The sequence below is a fragment of the Gossypium raimondii genome, chromosome 2, assembly GCF_025698545.1.
Source record: "Gossypium raimondii isolate GPD5lz chromosome 2, ASM2569854v1, whole genome shotgun sequence".
NCBI lineage: Eukaryota > Viridiplantae > Streptophyta > Magnoliopsida > Malvales > Malvaceae > Gossypium > Gossypium raimondii.
The window spans coordinates 41,925,871-41,952,946 of record NC_068566.1 but is presented as its reverse complement, the minus strand read 5'-3'; the positions used below and the strand labels follow the sequence as shown (position 1 = coordinate 41,952,946).

At 34.4% G+C, this 27,076-nt stretch overlaps 2 protein-coding genes across 3 annotated transcripts; both read right to left on the bottom strand.

Moving 5' to 3' along the window:
* Positions 1–310: 310 nt before the first annotated feature.
* Positions 311–5,234, bottom strand: LOC105788866 (uncharacterized). 2 transcript variants are annotated; one of them, XM_052627550.1, is made up of 11 exons: positions 4,750–5,234; positions 4,056–4,140; positions 3,697–3,893; positions 2,836–2,918; positions 2,621–2,666; positions 2,459–2,515; positions 2,285–2,316; positions 2,076–2,208; positions 1,893–1,956; positions 1,676–1,809; positions 311–657 (listed from the first exon to the last, which is right to left on the bottom strand). In XM_052627550.1, the coding sequence occupies exons 1-11, from the start codon at positions 4,834–4,836 to the stop codon at positions 484–486; spliced, it is 1,092 nt and encodes a 363-aa protein (XP_052483510.1). In that variant the 5' UTR covers positions 4,837–5,234; the 3' UTR covers positions 311–483. The 2 variants fall into 2 exon arrangements, with proteins under 2 accessions (XP_052483510.1, XP_012471386.1); XM_012615932.2 differs by having other exon boundaries at positions 2,076–2,176; positions 2,262–2,316; positions 4,750–5,232.
* Positions 5,235–6,683: 1,449 nt separating this feature from the next.
* LOC105788865 (ACT domain-containing protein ACR9) lies at positions 6,684–10,311 on the bottom strand. The gene is made up of 6 exons (XM_012615931.2): positions 10,013–10,311; positions 9,653–9,871; positions 8,938–9,043; positions 7,997–8,348; positions 7,175–7,459; positions 6,684–6,938 (listed from the first exon to the last, which is right to left on the bottom strand). The coding sequence occupies exons 1-6, from the start codon at positions 10,164–10,166 to the stop codon at positions 6,792–6,794; spliced, it is 1,263 nt and encodes a 420-aa protein (XP_012471385.1). The 5' UTR covers positions 10,167–10,311; the 3' UTR covers positions 6,684–6,791.
* Between the last annotated feature and the right edge of the window lie 16,765 nt (positions 10,312–27,076).

The window sequence follows — 27,076 nt, the reverse complement described above, 5'->3', positions numbered from 1 at the left end:
CACATATTTTTAATAATATATTTTATTTTCATTCACATAATCAAATTTCTAGTATTTTTAGAGTCAATGAGTTTTTTAGCTAAATTTGCAACTAAAATTTAGTATCAAATTCATTTTAGTACCTGAACTGGCATGATAAAAATTGTGTTGGTAATAATGTATGATCTCAAAATAAAATTACGAAATCTAAGTTCCAAGGACCAAAAAGAACGAGCTAGAAAAGGTTGAGGGAAATCACACTAATCCTATCAATTCTAATAGGAAAATAAAATTGGGTTTTGAATTTGAGCCGTTATTAAACACAAAAAGGTAACTAATCTCAAAACACATTCTCATTACCAAAAAACCCTTTTTGAGTTTACACGAGGATCAGGACTCTATCTAAAAGGCAAACACATACAATAAAAAAGGAAAACAATATACCTAATACATGAAATCATACAAACCTAAATTTATTGAAACGGAGAGGACGAAAGGATGGGTTTAAGCCGTTTTAGGCTCTCTAAGCTTCCCCCACCTGGAATGGATCACCCTCAACAGGGAATGGAACACAGCCTTTATGCATGACACTATAAAGTTCCAACATGAAGACGGCCAATACCAGGGATATAACAGTCTAAAGAACAAACTTATTAGATGTCGTGGGTAACGCCCTACCTGCAAAATACAAGAATAATCACCCCCAAATAATTGCATCACTTTCAAAATTCAACTCCATAGAGGTATATCTCTTGGAAACAATCCATTCTAAGATTCTACATGTGAAGAATGTGTCATAGCAAATTAGGTGCAAGTGACTGGATACTTGTATGGAAGAATTTTCAAGTTGCAAAGGATGCAAGGAGGGGTAAGCTGGGAAGGAATTAAAGTGGGTGTGCTTGATAGAAAAGAAAAATACGAGGCAAAGCCATCATCTTCCTTCATAATACATTAACAGAGAAAAGAAAATGAGAAAGATGTAAGTTAGGTGTGTACATTTACAATTTTATATGTTTTTTAAAACTATCATTCTGAATCTTCTGCAGAAAATTGAAGAAGTAAAAAAATAAAAAGCTAGAAAAATAAATTTTCTTACCATTGGTGTCTTTAGTAAAAAGATGAAAATTTGAAAAATAATAATAATTTTCTTTCTATTCATTGCTAGAATAAGATGAAAGGAAAAAAATATAGTTTTCGAAAAATACATAATTTTAAACCAACTTACATCTCTATTATTTCCTTTTCTATTTATCATTTCAATTTGAAAAACTGTGTTTTTATGCATTACAATGGAAAATAGTCATCTCTCATATTTTCTTTCCTAAGAAGCACATTTGACATCTATTATTTTTCCACTTTTCCGCTTCTTTTCATCCTTTCACTGAACCAAAAGGGCCATTTTTGGGTTGGTCTTATGTCTTACTGTTAAAGGTTAACTCAGTCATTAACAACCAATGAGCACATAAATGAACCCAAAATGCAACATGAAGAGTTATCATAGTTCATTTATGTCTCAATCACAGAGCGTGAACCTTGCACAATCACAAGGTTGCTTCCTTGTGACCCGAAGGTCATCCATTCAAGTCATGGAAACACCCTTGTACACTCATGACAAACTCTATTTCAGAATAGAGAAAGTGACGCTTGATTCATTTTCTTTCAGAAAGACAATCACTTGAGATAGTAAGGTACTTACAGGAAAAAGGAAATCTAAGGCATCCCAAGCTGCATGACGGACAGCCCTTGTAGGATACATTGGACCACCAGGTGAGGTAAAGCTATACAGACAGGTCTTCAGCCTTGTACTTGTCGCCATTCTCAGTTCCATGCCTGCAGGTATTAAAAACTAAGGTCATATTTGAGTAACCAAATACCCCCTAACCTTAGAAGAAGTTGATGGTAATAACTAATACCTCGGAGAATCTTAACCTGCGAAAGATAATGCAGTAAGACCGGCTCAACCTTTAATTTTTGAAGCTGGCAAAAGAAATTTTCTGATATGTCAACGTGTGGATCATAGCAATGGCTTTCAGTTAAGGTGGTAATGTTAAACAAGATCATTAATATGTATACTTATCATCGAAACATAAAGTTACCTGGTCGGCTAGTTCAATAACAAGTATATCTGCTGGTCCACCAATCAGGAAAGAATTTGGAAACACGGGGCATTGCTTTAGGAAGCTTTCAATTTTTTCAACTGCATATAATAAAACATCATAAAAGGAATCCCTACATGCAAATTATTTTTCAAAATAAGGATCCAAAGGGAGGAATAATCCAACCTGAGTTGTAAAAGAATATGAACCTTGAAAGTAGAAGATAAAGATCTCGCTGGGCCTGAAATCACAAAATATATTTTTAGAAGATAAATGCCACTAAGGAATCCTGATCGGAAAAGGGCAATTACACAAAGATCCAGAACTTGGTACTATCTTCTTTCAGATATACCAAAACACAAGACAAAGCAAAAATATTTTACCTGTATTGGAATTTTTTTTAACCGTGTCGACTCCAATGTGACTCCGTCAAGGAGGTACTGAGTTCACAGAAGAAGAGAAGTATTGATAGATGGATTCTCCAAAAAAAAAAAACAAAAAGAAACATGCATTTCAAACAGCAATGTGCTTCTTTTTGCTTTTACCTGAAAGAGAGACTGGAAACACCTTGTATTTGATTGTATATCCATCCTGCACACAAACACAAAGTAAGTTAATTACGTTACCAGGATGTAAGTGATGCCACTTTTTCAACAAGCATGACCATCATAAAGGCAATATGGTCATCCAAATTCAAAAGCTATTGGCATTTGGCAACGTGACAAAATCCCACACAAGCAGTACCAATTTGTGTTCATACCAGAAAACATTTGTTGCACCCTGAACAAGTGCAGAGGAATAACGAAGTTGTACCTCTGCATTATCCAGTTGAACTTCAAATAACTGCAGAAAAAATCTATTGTTCAATATAAAGAACTTCATGGAAAGAGAATCAAAAGATTATTCACTGATCAAAACAAAATTTTTTCAGTCAAGAATGCCAAGATATCTTAACTGCTAGTAGAAGCGATAATTATCCATTACCTAGCATCACTAGACATGATACATACAAAGATTTTTTGTGCTCATTGTGATCCAGAGAACCAATGTAGATCATTTGTGGTTATTTTGATCTAGAGAACCCATGATACAGACACTTTCATATTAGGAATATGCATCAAAATTCCAATTGAAATTAGCTACGGTAACCAGGAACCATGTGTAAGAAGGGAAAAACAGCAGGAACTAGACTATAATTTTAAGGCAAAAATCAAGTTCACATCTCTTTTTTTTGCTTTGTCACTTCATCCAGTTTTGGGAGACTCCAAATTATACCTTGCCAAGCCACCAACCATCCACACAGTTGATAGCACCAGAAATAAACAGCAGCAACAGCCAAAAAATTTATATTCCCATTAAACTACCATCATTCAAGCAGAGCAGTCCGGAAGGAGGGAAGAAATTTGAGTTCCACTCACAGGGCAATCAGATTAAAATTTGGGGAAAGCTAAGCTGAATTTTATATCTTTTAACTTGATTAGAAATGGTTCACAAGAAAATGATTTTCTCTAGAGAAGAACTCATAAACGTGAATTACTACTGCAGCAAGAAAAAAATCTGGAAAGAGGAATTTCATGATGAAGGACAAAAAGGACTACAAACTAATCATGAGATTGCTTACCCATTTATGGAATAAAAGGGAAAAAATGTGAGATGCGAATGATTGGCTCCATAGTTGCACAATCAGATCAAGGATTGGCTTTCCGCTATCAGGGGATCGAATATAGTAATCCGCAAGGACATCGTAAAAGCATAATCGACCATTAGCACCATACTCGGCAGGAGTTATTGCATCTTCGTCTCTACTTAGGATTATATCTGTTTTAAGTCTCCAACAAAATCACACATAACTGAACATTAAATTTCCATCCGATAAAAAGAATTACAAAGGCACGAAAACTTGAAAAATATCTATTTGATTAATGTAATTTTTAATATGAAAAGCCAAACAATTAGAATGAATTAGAGATCTTAGCTAACCTTTGGCTCGATCATCGACTTCCAAAGCTATATCTGCAAATAGTTCTTGTAATAAGTTGCGTCTCTGAGTTGGAGACGCTAATGCCTGCAATAAATTTGAACATACATCGATCAAGAAATTCCTAAACGCAGAATAAGTGCTTTTATTACTTTTGAGTTTGGATCAAATGATTAGCAGAAACGATGTAATTAATATGAGACTTCCCAGGGTCCAGAGACGCTAGAAAATACTCAAACCATTACCTAAAAAATGTTAAACCTTAAACCTAATATATCCCTTTTACGAGAAAAAAAACGAAAAGAAATTAAAAAGATTGTTTTTAAAAAAAAATCTTAAACAAATTCGGTTTTCCTCTCATCATATAAGATGAAGACGCTAATGCCTGCAATCAATTTGAACATACATCGATCAATAAGCTCTTAAACGTAGAAAAAGAAGTGCTTTTATTACTTTTTGGATCCAGCGCTTAGCAGAAACAATAAAATAAAATTAGAAGACTTTACAGAGTCCAGACGCTAGTAAATACTCAATCATTACCTAAAACGTTAAATCTAAACCTAATATACTCCTTTTTCGAGAAAAAACAACAAAAACAAATTAAAAGATTGATTTGAAAACGTAAAAAAAATAAAAATTCCGCTTTTCCTTTTATCATATCGAGAAACAAAAATAAAAATAAGAGAAAAAACGAACCCGCTGAAGCTTTTTCTCGATTTCTAGGGAGAGCTTGTTGAGATAAGCGGAGCTTTGAGGCCTTGAAGAAGCTTCTTGTTGCTGCATTTTATTTTACCTTTTATGTTAAGATCTCAACAGGAGAAGAAGGAAATTAAAATCTATCATTCGACAAAGAGGAATTTTGAAATCAAATTTGAAATTGATCCAATCAAATAGTTCTTATATTTTCGTTTCCGGCCTATTCGCTCCCAACAGAAGTACTATCTTCGATGCGAATGGCAGCGGCCGTTTTGACCTTTTACCGTCAAAAGGTACAGAAGGCGGTGAATTTCATAATAATTATTTACTATAAAATATAACTTTTTAAATAAATTAATGGCGGAATGTGGAAGGTAAGCATGAGCATATATGGCGTGAGAGAGAAGCAACAGCGTGGAAGATTAGAGGGGAAAAGCTTTGTTGAGAGGAAAGCCAAAGAGGGGGAGAATGGTGGTAGAGACAATTTTTTATGGGGTGCTTGCTGGTACGTTTTAACATTTCCCACGTATGATTTCATGTTCCACGTGGCTGTTTCGTAGGATGAGAGTTTGAGTGGCCTAAGTATGGGACTGGATAGAGTCACCCGAGAATGGAGAATTGGAAAGCAGTTGCTTTTAATCCATTGAGCCACGTGTTATAAAATTAAACATTTTCTTATACGTGTAAAATCTGTAGTTTTCTTCCACTTTTATGCTATGGCATTATAAGAATTAATTTTCAATATTTTTAGAATAAAATAACATTAACAATAATCCAAAATGAGTTAAACCGATGAGATTCAAAAAAAAATAATTCAAATTTATATTAGTATTGTCTTTATAATTATTATATATTTATAATTGTAACCTTCTCGAAATAATTTTTGAATCTCAAAACATAACAACATGAATTCAAAATGATTAAAATTTGAAATTGGTTCAAATCAAAAGTTTACCTTTAACATCGAAATTGACTTGAATCGGAAGGCTTGAAGAGTTTAAAACTTGAATTGCCTTGATTCAAATTAGTTCAACTGATAATTAGGTAGACAACAAATTCAAGTCTCAAAATTATACATAAATTTTATTAAATATAATTAGTAAATTTTATTAAATATAATTAGTAAATTTTGATCTTGTACAATTATATGTGCAAAATTGGATTTTAATTTTGTTGGATTTAATTGTATATATTAAAAATTAATTAAACTATTGTCCTCTCTAGTAAAAAATACATTAATGAAATCTTATGTATACATACAGGTTACACAAATTCAAAATTCCCACAATTTTAATGCCTTCCTTCATGACACTTGTCCATGCCATTGGTTTTTTCTTTTTTACAAATAAAATATTGGCTAAATTTCAATTCTAATTCTTCTAATTTTTAGATTATATAAAAGTAATTAAATTTTAATTTTTATCCTATATTTTACTCAAATTTGAGATTTTACCTTTATATTTTAATTTTGGTATAATTTAATATCTTAATTTTTATAGCATCATTATTTAATCTAAAAACTTTATTTTGACTCAAATGCTAATGTGAATTTAAAAATTGCTAACACCGTTAAATTTTTTGTTGAATTTAGATACATTACAATGTCATTTTTTTCTGTTATATAGATATCAAGTAAGTATTTTTTTTTAATTTCAAATCATCGTACCAACAACTTTAGTAGAAAATTTTAACAATGTTAACAAATGGACCTGAATTTTAAATTCGAAAAGTAGAGGACTAAATTCCTAAAAGTAAAAGTATGAATATTAAATTCTAAATATATGAAGAGTACAAAGATCATATTGTAATTTTTAAAATTTTTAGTTTATATTTTAGCAAAAAAAATATTATAAAACGAAGGTTCATTTTAAGAATACAAGCCGAATGCATTGAGATGTAATTGGAGTATTCAGTGCATTGCAAGGGAGGCCGGGTGAATCAAGACTCGGAGATTATTAAAGCTCAATAGTAGAAACCAGGAGAAAATAACATCTTAGTTATGGAGGGACTCATAAGACATGTACAAAGAAGATTGACTGCACTCACCAACCCATCAGCATTCTTCTAACTCTATCTACAATCTGATTTCTAGCTAACGTACTCGATAATTGGAATCCGCAGTTCTCATCCAAAAGGAATCTGTAGACTTCCCATTCTCGATCTGAACTCGAATATCTTCCAATTTCAGCCTAAAAACCGACAAAACAAATGGTTAATGGAAGGTTAAAGCCATGATCTGGATGCCAACCATGCTATTATATTGGTATTAAACAATGGAAATACAAGCTAAACCTTTGAGTTTGAAATACCAAGCATTGTTGTATCATTGTTATCCTTCTGTTATGTTATATCATAGCAATTTTGCAGTAAGTTACAATCTATTTATGGGCTTCAAATCATTTTCGGTGCTGAAATGATTGCTTACCGAAAATATGCAAATTCCAAGAGCCTTTAAAGCTAGTGTAACATCATAGAAAACTCTTGGTCTCCCCTTTCCAGATAACTCAACTGGATTAGCAACCAGAAGTTCTGTATCAGGCCCCCGGTTTGCGATGATGACACGCAATGGGTGAAGCATTTCCACCTTCAAACGAGAGCATAGCCCATTTTGCTTCTCAGGATCCACAAACTTTTTGCCATCCTTTTGCTGAATAAAGAGGTCCAAATCACGGTAGCCTTTGGAATTTGGTGAGAACCGGCCAAAAGCTATCTGAGAAAAACAAAACAAAATAGCATATATCAGCAAAGTTGAAAATTCATGCAGGAGCCAAAGAGGAAGAAAGGAGGAGATGCATCAATCAGTTAGACATTCAAAGTTGTTTCAATCAAGAGCACCTTGATCCAAGAAGAGGCAATTCAGTGGCTAAAGAAAACAAGCCGACGGAGAACCTTCAGAAACAGTTGAGTAACACTACACATCATAATTATGGTTCAAGGGAATCCATCAACTCAATGGCAGGTCTAATCTAAGGAAATATATAGAATTACTGACTGTCAATCTCTTAACAGACAAATCATTGGTGTTTTCCATTTCAATTTGGAGAATGAAAAGTTCTAAGGACAAGCATTGAAAAGGTAGAGGTGAAACTGCTTCAAACCCCAATCATGTAAATTTTGCAAAAATATGAACTCAGCAATGTGACATCTTCAATCTGTGAGATGTTGTAGGAGCTATGCAACATAACCGGACATGCAAATTTTAGTGCAATACAATAGAAACTAACTTCATGAGCAGAATACAGAATACCTTGATATTGCAGTCTTTCAAAGTTCTCAAGATATCGTAGAGAAGACTTTTGTGATCAACACAATGTATTTGAAGTAATGTATGAGCTGGGCTCAATGAATTATCTACTACCACATTTGCTTTCTTCAATTCTGTCATATCTGAGCTAAGAGCTTGCGAACGAGTCTCTTTATCGGATAGCACAAAAAGAAATAACTCTTCTGCTACAGCAGGAGAAAGAGATGAGATACCATGATGACAGTCATACTCTGGACCAGCCAACCTGAGTTTACAACTGATGCATGAATCACCCAACACGGCATCTAATTGTTTACATAAGTGATGTTGCCGTTCTTCGGTGTGTAAAAGCTCCCTGACCATGTTGAGAGAAAATTGAGATCAATAACCAAGCCATTCAATACTTTATTCCTTTGACCACTTGGTCATAATTAATACAATTACACAGTTTCTGATCACAACTCGTCAATAAGCTCTAAACATCTCAAATAACAGTTCAATCATCAATAGACAATACATACTTTGTTATTTTCAATCTTCAATGAAGAAATACACTCAAATCTCACAGAACTGGGGATCAAGAACAACAGGTGTTTGGATCAAATAATTTCTTTCCCATGGCAAGTAAAAAGCATAGAGAAAGGTAAAACAAGATGATTAAAGCCAAAGAAAACCATGAACTTCAAGACAAATATTTCATTTTCATTACAAGTGGACAACTTGATAACTGAGAAGTGGTCCCCCAAAATTATACCGTCAGTACAACATTTAAATGCTAGACCTAAATACGTCAACGTATCAAACAGAAAAAAGAAAATTCAAAAAACAATAAAAACTCGTGAACTACATAAAACTGCTATTAAACATGCGAATATACCTTATATGTTATCAGTTATAAACGAAAAAGACAAAAGCGGTGCAAGCATATCAAAAAAGAATCTTACATGTTATCAGTTATAAAGAAGAGGTCGAGGACTCTGCCATCTGGGGTTGTTGTAACTTTAACCTTTTGAATTGTGAGCTCAAGCTCACAGAGAACCTGTGTAACATCTAAAGCAAGGTACCAACCACATTAGATTCAACTATGCATGTAACACACCTACCCACACGTGAAAGAACACACATCCACACATTAATTAGGGCTGTAAAGGAATCAATCTAGAATGAGCTTTTAGCTAATCTATAAACAATCTTATAAATGAGCTTGTTTGTGAGCATAAACACACTTTCTTTAACATGGATTCATTTCTAATTTTTATTCAAAATAAATAGTTTAACCTAATAATGTAATAGAATCCGAATTAGATTCAACTATAGCAAAATAACAGCCACAGTAGATTGAACTATGCACATTGCACACCTAACCACACATGAAAGAACACACACATCCACATTTATCAGGGGTTGTAAAGGCATCAATGTTGAATGAGTTTTTAGTTAATCTATAAACGATCTTACAAACAAACTTGATCCTGAACATAAACGAATTGAAAACACTTTCTTAGACATTGATTCATTTCTAAAATTTTGCTCACAATAATTTGTTTAACTTAATAAAGTAATAGAATCCAAATCCATTCTCAGACTTATTTCCTAAATACTATGCCTAATTCGCAACCTAACACAAATTAAGGAACATTTACTTGGAATCATGCTTACCATGTAGCAATCCTTTCCGGTCAAGGCAAAAGAACTTCAACAAGTAAACCGGAGAAGCCAGGGAGTTGGAAGGTTGATCATTCAAGTAAAATGTCACCGAACAAGAAGGACATAAGGATTGAAGGCGGTTCTTCAAGCTTGGCCACCTCACAACAGGTGAGCTCGAATGAGGAACCACCCAAAACACCATATAGCACCAAATTCCATCCGTTGAAACATCTGCGACCAGAAAATTATAACTATTAAAAAACATACCTCAACCAGAAAACACCAGGTTTCAGTTCATATCAAAGTTTCAAAAACTAAACCAGTGAATAACCATTCATAATTTCAAACAACGCCAAATCTAAAAGAACTCACCTCCTTTGGCGATGTAAAGACCGAAATCGAGAATTATATGGCAAATATCGCATCCTAGGCCGTGCTTATCAGGACAATTAACGGTGATTACATGAGGCTCTCCTTGCTTGTTTCCTTTCTGGATCAAAACGGCGTCGTCGCTCGGCACTCCCATACCGGCGACAATGCCAGATCGATCTCCGATGTTAGAGCTTTTCTTTTTTTATCAGGCTTTTCCAATTTTCTTTTTTCTTTGTTTTTTTTTTTTTGGAAGGATGATAAAATAACTGTAAGGAGGCAACGGGGAAGGTCGCTGTGAGTGTGACGGTTCCTATTTAGGGACAGACCAACCCAGCGTCGAGAATAGTGTGGGAGGTTTTAGAGACACGTGGCGGATTTACTGTGGCGTTTAAATGGGACCGTCCGATGAAACACGGAAACACGGTGCGACGAGTATGGGTTGTTGTACATGTGTGGGACTGGGATGCACTACCTTTATCGTCTTGAAGTAAAATTGTTACAGTCACGAGTAGGCAACACGAAGGTGACCAATTTGACTCGAAATCAAAGGCAAGACGGAAATTTGAAATTAGTATAAAAGTTTACTTCGGACCCATGTTGGATGCTTTTAGAAATTGGTTCAAATTTTATTTATTAAATCTGATTTCATAGTTAAATTTAATTAACTAAGTAAATATCCTCTTTTTTTATCAAATTAATTAAATAATATTCTAAAAAGAAATTAAGTAAATATTCTTAGTAAATAAAAAATTTTAAATTTCTTCACTTCTTTTATTTTATAATTGTTGAATCAACGGTTCGATGATTAAGTCAGAATTTGCTGGTCTCACCAACTCGATTTTATAATATTGATGTCACGATGACATCTTACCCATGCACAACAATATGATAGGAGGAGCGGCCAATCTTCAAAATTCCAGTAGGTTCCAATTCCAAACTTCTCTTTTCACTATAATCGCAGTTAGCTTTTGTGTTGACTTTCGTTGGTCATCCTATCTTTTTCTCTCCCCATCTTTTGAGATTATGCCTCCCCCTCCCGTCTATCTTTTTCTATTGCCTTCGGCTGTTGTGATGCGGATGGCTTAAATTCCTACTACTTTCTGGAATTTTTTCACGTTTTTGCTTAGAGCATGGCTTGTTTTTTCAATTTTTTTTCTTTCTATCTTGACCTTTGTTTTTCAATTTTAAGGTCAAGAGAAACTGATGAAGGTTCTGGATGCATTGGAAGCCCATTGTCTCTTCTCTTTATTAAGCATTCTATTGTTTGATGGTTGATGTCTAAAGGAGAATTCTGACATCATCAAACGCTGATTAAAGCTTCCATATGAGTTTAGTACAACTTTGCATTATGCTAATCCATCTTTTGCTATCAGCCTGTAATCAACAACAGTTAATGTTATGAGATTTAAACATGGAAAGGAAGCTTGTTTGCCAATTTGAAGCCACGAAAAGTATCTCATTGTTTTCTAAACTGAGAGAAAACCGAGAGAGTATTGGAAAAAAAATAGTCTCTCAGATTTCTCTCCAAGTTAATATTGCTATCAAAAGTCTAAATTTATCCTTCACTCTTTAAAAAAAAAAAGTCAAAATTAATTAATCTTTTGAAAAAAAAGTAAAAATGAATTTTTTTCATAAGAATATTAATTAAAATGTTAATTTTTTAAGCAAGGTGTTAAATTATTTGTTTAATCTTACATGACAATTTATGTGTATTCTATTTTTTTTTAATCTTCATGAATTTTTATATTTTTTAATTTTGATTTTGATGTTTTATTTTTATAATTTTAAATTATTTGTTGACATAACATATAAGACAAATTATATTATGTTAATATGATGTGCACATATACTACCATGCAAGTTGTCACACCAACAACATTAAAAAATTGGGCAATTTATAGAAAAAAGCCCTTTTTTTAAAAAAAATTACCGAAATGGGCCCATTATTTAATTATTTACCGGAATGGTCCATTTTCTGAAAAATCGCGTCCACGTCAGCGCGATGTCAGGGAACGCGCCAGGAAATCGTGCTGACGTGGCCGCGACTTGCCCCGTGCGTGAACAGTGCTCTAACGGTCAAAAATTTTACAGTTGCCCCCCCAACGGTAAAAAAAAACTATAAATACCTCCACCCTTTTTTTTTTCACAAACTAATCCTCTCTCAAATTTCCTCTCAATTTCCTTCAAAAATTCTCTTAAATCCATATTTAATTTCAATTTTCTCTCAAGTTCCTCTTAAGTTTCTCTTAACTCCCTTTTTAAATAATTTTAAAATATTTTTAAAATTTTTAAACTGTAAAAATTTGTACGATTTCAAAGAATGGTAGGAGAATTGACTCGTCTTGATAAGCATCACATATTGGTGGAACAAGTGAAAATGGTAAGTATTAAATTTAATTTTTAAATATTATTTAAGAATTTTTTATTTATGCATTTTTAGATAATTATTAATTTTTCATTTATTATAAAAGTCTGTAGATTGGGTATTGGAATGCAATATCCGGAATATGCATGCTACTCCATCACCGTTGGTAGAGAACTACCTGCGGGAAGCGGGTTTTTGGCACGTGGCGACGGTAGGCCGGGGATGCAAGGTGGACCTGAAACTAATCAATGCGTTGATCGAGAGGTGGAGACTCGAGACGCACACATTCCATCTTTCATGTGGAGAGTGCACTATCACTCTAGAAGATGTCAGTCTGCAATTAGGATTGCCGGTGGACGGGAACCAAGTCACCGGGTCTGCCCAATCTAGTGATTGGGGGCGATGTGCTACGAGCTTTTGGGCACTATTCCGAAAAAAATGGAGGGAGGTAAGGTCGAGATGGGCTGGTTACTTGACACATTCCCTGATCTGGATGAAGATTCAACCGAAATTGAAAGAATCTGATATGCTCGGGCATACATTCTTCAATTAATTGGAGGTTATCTGATGCCTGACACATCACGGAGCCGCGTACATCTAATATGGCTGCTAAAACTCGTTGATTTTAGAGCAGCAGGTGAATTGAGTTGGGGGTCTGCCGTCTTGGCAACGTTATATCGGGAGATGTGCGGGGTGACGCGACCGAGGAGAGCAAAAATCGGAGGTTGCCTATCACTACTACAGTCGTGGGCACGATTTTGCTTTCCATTTCTACGTCTTCGAGTGGACCACCCATATACATTCCACTCATAACGAGGTAAATTTTATATTAGATTTTACAATTATTATGTAGATTTTTAAAAATAAAAGTATGCTAAAAATTTATTTAATTAGGTGGAACCATCCGACAAGTCATGCTCGATTACCGTCCTCTCTTGAAGATATACGACTTCTATTGGACTAACAGTCGGAAGCACAAGTAAGTTTTAAATAAAATAGATATTTCTATACATTCGCTAGTCGATTGATATATAGTATTTAGTATTTAGTATTATGTATATAACTAATATTTCTATCATGTTCATATAGTTTTAATGGACACCATACGAGGATCCGGCAATTCGGGCAGTAATCCCGGAAGAGTTCTTACAAAATCCACAAGCTTGGCAAGTGAAAGTCATGTTGATCAACTACGCAACCGTGGAGCCGCACCAGACAGACAGAGTGCTACGACAGTTTGGATGTAGACAACCGATTCGCGTGGATCCTGAGGTGTTTGACGATCAACACAAAGTCGACCTTCGGCAATTGAAGATGGATTGTACGAGATACTGGTCCGAGTACATGGAAATGTGGGAAGATCGATATGAATATATACCTACTCGGGAACCAATCATCGTTCCGGAGTTAGCGTGCGTTCCAGAATACATGCCATGGTTTAGGATCCATGGCAAGCCGTATTTATTGACGCCAGAGGAGAGGCAGCGGCAAATACGTGTCGAAAGGGAAAGGCGCGGGCCTCTAAATCCAAAACGACAAGACGACGAAGGCAGCCCTTCAACGAGGCACAGACATTCACCCGGCTCATCATCAGCGGCCATGCAATCACCAGGCCCAACGAGAGCACCGACACAATCACCCGACGCAGCAGTTCAACCGATAATACCTAGGCAACCACCTTTTCAGATGATGCCAGGTGCGTTTCCTAACCCTTATATGTATCCTATTCCGAGTCCTATGGCAGGTTAGAGCCAAATGCCCGGTTCAGCTCCATTTCCTGTTATGCCGAGTGGACCGCCGATGTATAGGCCAGCGGCGCACGAGGGATCGCAAGATGGGTTGTCGGGGAGCTCTCCTTTTTACCAATCCCCACCAACGTATGAGTTTCAAACACTGTCGCCGTTCGTGATGCAAACACCTCCACATACACTATTCTTTGAATGTGGATCATCGTCCTAAGTCCGTCAACTAGATGCCGTACCGGAAGAACCAGAATCCCCGCCAGAAGAACAACAACCGCTGCCGGAAGCTAGAGAAAGGAAGAATCCAGTACAGAATCGTTAATACCGCCATGTGGCAATCGAATCCTCGGTATAGACATTGATTGTCAGTATTTAAATTTATTTGTACAAATATTTTGAATATTTTGATATTATTTGATGTAATAAAATAGAAGTTTATTTGATGTAATAAAATAGAATTTTTGAATATTTTGATATTATTTGAGAATTCTACTAACAATTAATACCCTTAACTTAAAACCCTAAACTAAATTAATTAAAACCTTAAACACTTAACTTAAAAACCCTAACCCTTAACTTAAAAACTCTAACCTAATTAAATTAAAAACCCTAACTCTTAACTTAAAAACCCTAACCTAATTAAATTAAAAACATTAACCCTTAACTTAAAAACCCTAACCTAATTAAATAAAAACCTTAACCTAATTAAATTAAAAACCCTAACCTAATTAAATTAAAAACCCTAACCCTTAACTTAAAAACCCTAATCCTTAACTTAAAAACCCTAACCTAATTAAATTAAAAACCCTAACCTAGTTAAATTAAAAACCCTAATCTAATTAAATTAAAACCCTATCCCTTAACTTAAAAACCCTAACCTAATTTAATTAAAAACCCTAACCTAATTAAATTAAAAACCCTAACCTAATTAAATTAAAACCCTAACCTTTAACTTAAAAACCCTAACCTAATTTAATTAAAACCTTAAACCCTAAACTTAAAAACCCTAACCCGTTACTTAAAAACTCTAACCCTTAACTTAAAAACCCTAACCTAATTAAATTAAAACCCTAAATGAAATTAATAATTTTACTTTCACATAATGTTAGATTTGGAAAATGTTTTTTCCTGGTACTAACAATTAATAATTTTATATAATTTGATAATTTTACTAATCATTAATACAATTTATCAATTAATAATTTTACATTCACATAATGTTAGATTTGGAAAAATGTTTTGACTGGTACTAACAGTTAATAATTTGATATAATTTGATAATTTTTACTAACCATTAATACAATTTATCAATTAATAATTTCACAAACTTAATTTTTTTACAATTACATTCAACTATTGCGATTAGGGCATGATCGACTTGTATGGCCTGGATTCCTACACCATCCGCACAACTTCGTTTGACTGGCTGTTTCTCGGATATCCATATTGTTACGTATTCTAGTCGAGCAAGGTCGACCTTTTGGTTTGCGACGTAATTCTCTATCCGGTAATAGCTTACAAGGAGCAAGAGATATGGGCAGCCACTTACGTTCATATGGGACCGGTGGGAAAACGTGTCTCTAGACGTTGTACATGTTTTCTAATTTGTACACTTCGTCCACATAACTCATCGGATCCAGACGGAGATTCTGACAAGCTACAATAACATGCGCGCATGGATAACGAAATGTATCAAACATCCCACAGTCACAAGTCCTATTTCGCAAGTGTACACGATATTGCCCGCCACCAACACCTTGGTGTGGTCTGTCAAACTCTGTCACGCGAAACCATAAATTATCTCGATCGTGACACACTATGTGCATGGTGTTTGCCCTCGCCTTGGCCTTGTTAATTTCTTAAACTACCTTACTGCACCATACATGTCCTCCCTGCATCTGGCCTGCATAACTTGCTGCTCGTTTTGGAAATAGCGCCGCCAAACGAAAATATGTCTCTCGCACAACCGATGTTATCGGTAGATGGCATGTTCCTTTAAGAACAGAATTTATACATTCAGCCAGGTTCGACGTCAGATGGCCATATCGTAGGCCGCCGTCGTATGCTTGTGCCCACTGTTCGAAACGTATGTTACGAAGGTAGTCCGCCCCTTCTCCGTTAATTGAACGTAAAATTGCCAACATCTCGTGAAAACTATCTTTATTTATTTCATACCCTGCCAATATAAGATCATAGCGAATAATTTATACCACTTCTACCAATAAAACTAATTCAAATTGACGAACGAAATAACACAAATATAGACTAAATACCCATGTTGGTCACTTGTCGTCATTCGCTCTTAGATGGATATTGCCTGTAGTAGTTCGAAGCAACGTGTCTTAGGCAATATTTATGGTGTGTATGCTGCCACAAGCTTCCCTGTCGATCAAATGCAGCTAGTATACCGGTGCCCCGATCTGAAATAACATAGATATTAGGTTGGGGGCACACATGCCTTCTTAACCTAGAGAGAAAAAAATCACAGTTATCAAACAACTCCCCCGGTGTTATTGCAAATGCAATTGGAAGAATTCTCCCACCGCCATCCTGTGCCACTGCAAGCAATAGCCGATGAGTATACCTACCGAACATAAAGGTACCGTCAATTTATACCAACGGCTTGCAGTATGGAAATGCGTCTCGGCATTACTTAAAGGTCCAAAACACGCGTTTGAACACTTGGCATCCACGTAGCAATCGGCTGTTGTAGTACGCATGTTCCGTTTCAAGGTCTGTGATGGCACTTGGGACGTATCTCTCTAGCACCTGACACCACTGTCATATTTCATTATATGAGGCGTCCCACCTACTATGCATCTTCTCCAACGTCTTTTGCTTAGCTATCCGAGCCTTGCGGTAAGAAGGCGTGTACCCCATTTGGCTACGGATATTGGCAATTAACACCGGCACTGAAGTCCTGGGATCTGTTTTTACCGTGGGTAGTATCAAGCTAGCTAACATAGCTGAATCCATCTTGGGATGATCTTGTGAAACACCTACAAACCGAGTACATTAAATAATGCAACATTGCATAATAAAATTATTAGTTAGAAACCGTCAATACTATACCTGCATCACATGTATGTAGACCTTTGTACTTTTTAATCTCCCACAACTATATCCTTTTCCTTAACAAGGTATAGATTTTCCATGAACATGTGTCGTCTTGGACCGCACACTTCGCCTCAAACTTATCATATTTGGATTTAACGACGTGGTAGTTAACGCCGTTTTTGATGCTATGTTGTTTCAAAGCACCAATAAAACTATCCTTGTTGGTAAACTGATTACCAACTTCAAATTCACCGGAATCTACCCCCGAACTTGTACGATCACACAACCGGTGTGGTAGATCTGGAAACTCTAACGCATCATCTGCAATAGATCGACATTATGCATGTGGGCTGGAGGTGAGTATGCTCTGAATCGTGGATTTTTTTCATCTGAACTCCTTTCAGCATCTTCAGGTTCTGTTGGAATAGGCTCCGGTTCAGAAAATAAGCCAACTTCTGCACCATCCGGCCCGGGCTCCCGAGGTGGATTCACATCGGAGTCATCTTCTAACCCACAATCATCTGCAGCATACGAGGTCCCCTCACCGATTGACGTCGTAAAGAGTACGTCATCCCTTCTTCTGGGCATTTGATAACGTCCCCAATTGGATGTAGATTGCCACCCACTAGAAATTGATGTCGTTCCCCAGTACGTATTTCCAGCATCAAACGTCGAGCCACCGACGTACATGTCCCATCCACCGACAGAGTGTCTTGCAGGGGATGTGCATTTGACACCGCTACCGAACATAGGCTGTTCCGTATTTGTAACCCGCTAACCGAGTGTCAGCCAGGGGTCGTGTATACATCTCGAACACCGGTCGTAAGTACATCAATTGGCGATGTAAATTGTACATATAACTCAATATAATGTGCTCCACTAGCAAGATGAGTCTGCACCATTGCCTCCAAGCTACGAGCACCTTTTTATGTCGAACAAGTCATATGTCACCGGATCAACAGAAGAACAAAATCGATACGTGATAGACAGAACTTTCATTGGCGTCGTTCCGAAAATTTTATGCCTAATTCTTTTACGAAGTTCTGTCAAATATATGTTCTGGTTAAAAACCAGTTGCACCGTATTCTCCAACAAAAAAACAACACCATTCTCGGTGTGGCAAACCTCACCATCGTAGTAAATAGCAGCACTAATACATTCACTCATATTTGGAACTCTAACCTTCTTAGCCTCTCTAAATTTTTTCTGCTGTGACTTATGCACTCTGCGAACATTTTTTGCCTAATTTATAGCCTCAGCTCAAACATGCTACTGTAGCAAAAGTGCGTCCACGAGGGTGCAATTTTCACAAATTCTTCTCAAATAGCATCCTCCTAGAAGCGATTTTATACTATTTGCTCAGAAACGTCAAAAAAAATTGTTTCTTCTATGACCTACTGTAGCAAAAGTGCGTCCACTAGGGCGCGATTTCACAAATTCTTCTCAAATAGCATCCTGCTAGAAGCGATTTTATACTATTTGATCAGAAACGTCAACTCGAAATTATTTCTTCCAGGACCTAAAAACCCTAAAAAGCCTGAACCCTAAGCCGTAAAAGCCTAAAAAACCTAACGTGGGAAAAACGGAAAAATCGCGTCCCCAGACCGCGCTATTTGGCATGAAATCGCGTCCCCTGACATCGCGCTGACGTGGACGCGATTTTTCGAAAAATGGACCATTACGGTAAATAATTAAATAATGGGCCCATTTCGGTAATTTTTTTTAAAAAAGGGCTTTTTTTGGTAAAATGCCCTAAAAAATAATGTTTTACTCATCATTTCCATTTAAAACAAGTAACTTGACTTTTTTTTAATGGTTAAAGGCCAAATTTAACTAAAAAATTAAGGACCAAATTGACAAAATATAAATGCTGAGGACAAAATTTATCATTACCCCAAATACTTTGTAAGCTTTGGGTTTGAATAGGGCCGTCAAATTAAGTGAAAACCAACATGCAACCTTTGGATGAGGCTAAGAGTTGTTTCTGGTGGTGCTGCAATTCTGCAAAAAGTTTAACACAACAACAAGATTTGAGTGTTATACCTCATGAACCTCCCAACATACGTGAGGAACCTCACAGTGTACCCATAAAGAGCTAGACATGCATCTCTCAATAGAATCAATGACACTACGAACTCTGGGTTAGTTTACGAACTTCAACTTAGTGAACTTTAGCAAAAGGCACCTTCATTAAGACTATATAAGGATCACGTGGAGGCCAAGGTGATTGATCGCTAGTCACCCTAAAATGTCTCATCCTAAGACATAATATCACTTTCACTGCCAAAAATATCTAATCAGACTAATTCAACTTATTTAGTTTAATTCACGTTTATCAATTGCATAACAAATAAATCATTTAACAACATCATTCACGTTCATTCATAAGGTCTAAGGTCTTATTTCATCTAATTACAGGGTTATGCTAAGTTAAATTTTACTATTAGTCCTTATACTATATGAAAGTTGTGGATTCAGTTCTTGTATTTTAATTTGTTCTTCTTTAATCATTGTACTTTTAAATTCTAAAATTGTAGTCCTCACCAAATAAAATTTGTTAAATTTATTAAGTTATGTTATTTCTAAAATCGATACAATAAGTATATTATCATATATGCAATGTCATATCAACTTAAAATTTCATATATTACTCACTAAAAATTTAGTTAATAGATTAGCAACTATCTTTTTGTCTAACGCTATAGTATTGCTACAATATCAAATCCACTATCACTGTTGTTTTTACACTAACAGCAGATAAATGCACCATCCATCCAAAGGGGATCTTAGACTCAGAGATTAGTAGAATATAGAAGGGATGAGAAAAGTAATCTCTATTGTATAGGACTAGCGTTTAAAAATGACTTAATTCACACTTTAGCTTTTGAAGTATACTCATTTTTTATTTTGATATCAATTTTTTTTTGTCTCAGTTTGGTACTTAAAGTACAATTTCTTCTATTTTTGTTCATTTTGTAACGGATGTTAAAAAGAAATTATTACGCTACTTTAGCTAATGAAAAAGCACCATGTGACATGTTTTGACCAATGAAAAAAATGCCACATGACAATTAAGTTTATTTAAAATAAAAATTAAAAATAAAAAAATTATAATATTAAATATTTAAATATTAAAAAAACGTTTTTAACTTTGAGTGATTGTTGATCAGCATTGATCAATGTTGTTCGGTCAACCACTTGGCGCTATTTCAACACACATGTCCTTTTTTAAGTATTATATATATTATATTGAATAAAAATGTAAAAGAATCATATATATATAATATATATAAAATTTAAAATAATATTTAAATTTCAAGTAATTGAAAAATAACTTGAAATTCAAATACCTTTTAAAATTTTAGAATTTTATAAATATATTTTACATTTTTTAATAATATTATTAATTTCAATTAATTTCTTTTCAATTATCACATTTTTAATTTTATTTTTATAATTTATATTTTTTTCAAAATTTTATATTTTTTGAATTTTTTATATTTATATACTTTTTAATATGTGTATATATTTAATAAAAGAAAATAATTGTTTTTTCATAAAAAATGCTATATGGCACTTTATAATTGGGAAAATTAGAAGAAAAAAATGTCGGTTTTAAAACATATTTAGCAAAGTAGCCTTTTTTTTAAAAAATTAGAGAAATAAACTGATTTTGGATAGAGAAATAGGAAATGCTTCCTGTAGAAAGCATTTTCAGTCGACATGTCAAAAAACGCTTTATACAAAATGCGTTTTCTTTTGACATATCAATGGTTTTATCCTTGAGTATTACGTTCGATTCCTATCCTACTTACATTTGTATTTTTTATTTCATGTTGTTTTAATTTTTTATTTTTTAATTAATATTTTTTTTTGTTAAAAAACCTAACTAAACTAACATCCTAAGCCTAAAAATTCGATACCCTACCATTCCAATAATTCCCTAAAGAAACGTCATGATCTAAATTACTTATCCTAAGCAACTCTCAGCCATGTGCAGAGCAATAATGTTCTACCCAACTTACTGATATCTTGATAGTTTCCACAAAATCCCAAGATAAGCCTTGAAACATCAATGACTTATTGCTATTGATTCGATGATCCCTATAGGACGTGGTCAACGAGAATTAGGTATTGGAGATAGACAAATCGGTAAAACAGCATTAGCCACGGATACGATTCTCAATCAGTAAGGGCAAAATGTAATATGTGTTTATTTAGCTATTAGTCAAAAAGCATCTTCTGTGTCTCAAGTAGTGACCACTTTCCAAGAAAGGGAGCGATGGGTACACCATTGTGGTAGCCGAAACGGCGGATTCCCCAACTACATTATAATACCTCGCTCCTTATACAGGAGCTACTTTGGCTGAATATTTTATGTATCGTGAACTACACACCTTGATTCATTAAAAATTGGACAAGGAATTTTCTCGTTGAGATACGTACTTACTTAAAAATGAATAAACCTCAATTCCAAGAAATAGTATCTTCTACAAAGACATTCACTGAGGAAGTAGAAAAGCTTTTGAATGACGCTATTCAAGAACAAATGGAACATTTTCGACTTCAGGAAAAATTATAAATTGAAAATTCTAACTTAATGGAATATAGAGAAATTGATTCTAATTGTGTCCAATAGGATTTGAACCTATACCAAAGGTTTAGAAGACCTCTGTCCTATCCATTAGACCATGGATGCTTTTCATTATGATATTTTGACATTTTGACTTTTTTTCTCTTGTTCAATTTTTTCTTTTCTCTTGGTTGGAAAAACTAAAGAACATGTGAAATTTTGGCACTCTCTGCTGCTTTGATGTTGTGCCCTAACCATTCCATACATAAAAAAAATAAGTAAGGTGACAGAAGGCATCCTTGACGTACTCTTCTTGTGGGTTGAAATTTTCCTGTAGGTACTCCATTCCACATAACCTGCATAGTGGATGTCGAAATGGCATACATAATTACTTTACGTAAAAGGTCTGATATTCCTGCTGTATGTATCGATCTATCAATGAATTCCCAACCAACCCTATTATAGGTTTTCTCCAAGTCAATTTTAATAGCCACCCACTTGTTACTCTTTCCTCGCATGGAGTGAATGACTTCTTGGGCAATTAGAAGATTATCAGAGATATTCCAGCCAGTAATAAACCCAACCTATTCTTATGCAATAATTTTAGGGAACATCACTTTAAATCTATTAGCTATTACTTTTATAACCAATTTATGAAGCACAGAGTACAAGCTAATAGGTTGAAATTACGAGATTTCTTCAGGTCGATTATTCTTTAGGATAAGAATGATAAGTGTATTATTTAGTTCTTGGTCAACACGTCGCCCTTTAAACACTTCTTTCACCCATTCACAACTTGCCCCCCCAGCTGATGCTATCCCACTAATTTTGAAAAAGTAAAGCATGAAACCATCACTTTTGGGAGCTTTGAGCAGAGTCATATCAATAGTGATGTTTTAATTTCTTCATTTGAGACCTCTTTTCCTAAAAATTCAATGCCTCTTTACTCTAATCGAGGAAAATAGCTAGGTAATTCTCCCATCCTACTTGGTATTTCCCCATACAGCTGTTGAAAATAGGACACCACTTCTGATTGAATTTGTAACAGCCTATTTTCAGTGAAATCAGAACAGTGGTTTCGAGACCACAAATCTAAAGTCAGAATAAAATTTATTTTAATATTATTTTATGGTCTACAGTATGACAGAAATATCGTATGAAAATTTCGTTAAGAAATTTTACCGTTTACATATCTAGCTTGATAAAAAGGACCAAATTGTATAAAGTGCAAAAGTTGAATTCTAGTAGCTAAAGGTATCAAATAGCTATGGAATTTAAAATTGGAGGTCATTATATGACAAATAAACCATTTATAGGAGTTATTGGATAAGGATGATTATTCATCATTGGAATTTAGTAAATTATTAAGATTAATTTTGGAAAGTAAATGATAAAATGATGATAAATAAATAAAATAAAACAAATTTTCATCATTTTCATCATCTTTCCTAAAATAAAATGTGGAAACCCTAGCCATGGAAGCTTGAAGATAAACAAGATTATTTTGCTTAATTAGGTGAGTATTCTTGTCCCATTTTTAATGATTTTTATGTTTCTGATATCGTAATAGCTTAATCTAGCTATCTCAAGGATTAATTTGCAAAATCGTTAAAGTATTAGGGTTTTTCCATGGATGAGTATAATTGAATTTTGAAGTTTTATGGTAGAAAATGAAAGGTTGTTGCTAGACAAATAACTTTTGTAAAGAGAACTTTGATGAAATTATGATTTATGGACTAAATTAAAAGATGAAAAATTTTGGAAAATTCTAAATTTTATGAAAATATGGGCTGCTATTGATATGTATGAAAATCATTTAGGCTTGAAATAAGGATTAAATAGTATGAATTTCATTTTTCGAGCTTAGGGACAAAATCATAATTAATTAAAAGTATAGGGGCAAAATAGTAATTTTTCCAAAGATGTGTATGGGATTGAATTGAATATGAATTGTATTAAACTGAGTTAAATTCATTCATATAGATCTGAATAGACTTAGTACAAAATTGGATTGAAGAAAAGAAAAAGTATCTGAATCTACATATACTTGTCGAGGTAAGTTCGTATAACTAAATTGTATATTTATATGTTTTAAAATTGAATTTTTTGTGTGTGATTTGTACAATTTGCCATGTATAATTATGATCACATATCTGATAATTATCGAGTCTCGTTTGAACCTTAGAAATTCGAAGGATATAAATGACATGTCATTAGGGTTCCCGATATGGTTGTGATCCTGCATGTGTTGCGGACGCACCACAGCTCTCATGAGCTTCCTGATTAATGGCTCTCTTAAGCTTCCTGATATTTGGCTCGTATGAGCTTCCCCATTAATAGCTCTCCTTAGCTATCTAATTTACGGCTCTCATGAGCTTCCCGTTACTTAGCTCACATGAGCTTCCCGTTACATGGTTCGAAAGAGCTTTTTGTTTACATGCTTGTATAAGCATACTTGTATATGAATTGACGAATTATAGATTTGTACACTTCGTGTGTACTACCCGTGTATCCAACGATATTTTAAATGGTTCAACGGGCAAAGTTTTGAAATGAGATAATTTGAGTTCGAAACGAACTATTACCCATATATACATTAAGTACATGGAAATGATATTACTTGATATACTGAAGCATGAAATGTCTGTTACATGTATGAGGAACTTGCTTGATGACTTTGTTCATCCATGATGATGGGCTATTATATGGTCTTGCATGGCTAACGTGTTGAAGATATGTGTTTAAGCTTTTGGCCAAGTTGATTGGATTATGCTTTGTATGCTTACCTTAAATGTAATTGAATGGTAAGTTAATATCCGTGTTATACGAACTTACTAAGCTTAAATGCTTATTATGTTTTATTTTCCATGTTTTATAGTAATTTGAAAGCTCAATTTGGTTGGAAGTTGGTCGGAGCTACTTCACACTATCCAACGACCATTTCCGTATACATATAGTAAACTAATTTTGGTTATAATGGCATGTATAGGTTAATTTGGCCAAAGTTTGCATGTAAATGTTTGGTTGAGACTAGCCATTTGAGTGGCTTGTGTTGGATATTTTAATGTTTTTATAAATGACATTACCATGCTTGATGTGTTTTTGGTATGGATGAGTGATTGATAATTTATAGGCATATTGATGATTAGTTTGAGATAATATGTTTGGTACAAATATGCATATATGAGTATATGGTCAAATTGGTAAGTATGGATGCTTGGATATATGAGGTGATATGTCAAGTATAAATTTTGGTTTTGGCTTGATTTGACTGCCTATATATAGCTTCATGATGTTAAAAAATGTTTGGTTAAGTTGATGGCAAATTGGGTGAGAAATGTGGCTTGGAAAATGACTTATTTTCATCCACATGAGCAGAGACACGGGCGTGTGTCTTAGTCGTGTATCCCCTGTATCTTTTAAATTACAAAATAGAATGCTCACACGGCCTGGCACACGGGTGTGCCTCTTGACCGTCTTAGACACACGGTCGTGTGTCCCCTGCACATTTAAAAAATTTTAATATTTTTTGAAAAATTCTTTGAGTACCCGAATTAGTCCTAACTTGTTTCTAATGTGTATTTTGGGCCTCGAGGGCTCACATAAGGGACATTATGCTTGATTTCAATTTATTTCTGATATCATTCCTATATGATATGAAATACCCATTTATTTGTTTCTATAAATTCTAGTAATGTTCTGTAGCCTTATTCCAACGACGGACACGAGTTAGGGGTGTTACAAAATTTTATCTAGTTCATACAACCAATCACCATTACTGTTAAGCAAGGCGTTAATGCGGTTAACTTTCCTTCTATATAGTGTCTAACTGTGGAAAAAGATTGTGTTCTTGTCTCCTTGTTTGAGCCAATCACACCTTGACTTTTGTTTTCGAAGTAACTCTTCGTGATTAAGCAGTTTTTCGAGCTTATCCCTTATGTACATCTCTTTTTTAGTGATCATATTCAAATTTGATCTTTCCATATCACTCTGATTTTGATTTAAGGATTGTAGCAACTTCTGTTTACGCACCCCAATATGTCTATATATTGTTTTATTCCATTCTTTGAGACCCGTGGTGAGGTTTCCTAGAGTGTCAAACATGTTTCCATTATATTTCCACAAATCCTTTACAGTGCATGAGAAATTATGATGTTGGGTCTATCTAGCCAAGAAGCGAAAGGGGTGACTTTTAGGTAGATTAAGTTCTAGGCAAAGGTTAATGAGAAGAGGTCGATGATCTAACTTGATTCGCACTAGATGGGTTACAAGGCATGTAACAACCCGTTTTTAGTAAAATCAGAACAGTGGTTTCGGGACCACAAATCTGAAGTCAAAAAAATTATTTTAATATTATTTTAATATTTAAAGCATGTTAAAATTATGGTATAAAATTTTCATTAAGAAATTTTACTTTTTATGCTCAATTTACGAAAAAGGACTAAACTGTGTAAAGTACGAAAGTTGTGTTCTATTAGCTAAAAGTGTTAAATAGCTATAGAACTTTAAATTTGAGGTCCTTATATGGTAATAGACCATTATTTGAGTGATGTGTATGGCATGATATTTATGAAATTTTTAAAGTTAGGTAAGGGTAAAATGGTAAAAGGGCAATTAATGATAAAAATAAAATAAAACAAAATAGTTGTCATCTTCACACATGCATGAGCTGAAATTTTCATCAAAGAAAAACACCATTAGAGGAGCTTTGAGGTTTGGCCAAGCACTCCCTTGCATGGTGAGTGATTTTCGTTCCGTTTTTAATGATTTTTATGTTTCCGGGATCGTTGTAGCTTAACTTAGCTAGCCCGGGGACTAATTTGCAAAATAGTTGAAAGTTTAGGGTTTTACCATGAGTATAATCTAGTTGTTTTTGAAGTTTAATGGAAGAAAATGAATCATTGTGGCTAGTTAAACAACATTTGTTAAGTGAGTTTTCATAACATTGTTAATTAGGGGTTAAATTGAGAAATATGAAAATTATGTGTTAAATGTGTGAATTTATGGAATATATGAGCTGTTATAAGCACATATCAAATTCGGCTAGGCATAGGTCTAGATGAAATTGCATGAAATTCATTTTACGAGCCTAGAGACTAAATTGTAAAGAAGTCACAAGTATATGGAGAAAAATGGTAATTTTCCATAACATGAATTTTGGATTGAATTGAATATATTGATGATTAAATTGGTTAATTTTGATTATATAGATCAAGAAAAACAACGTACAGAATTAGATCGAGGGAAAGATAAAGTCGTGGAATAAACGATCATATTTTCGTCGTACGAGTTTAAAGTAAGTTCGTGTAATTAAATTGCGTATTTAT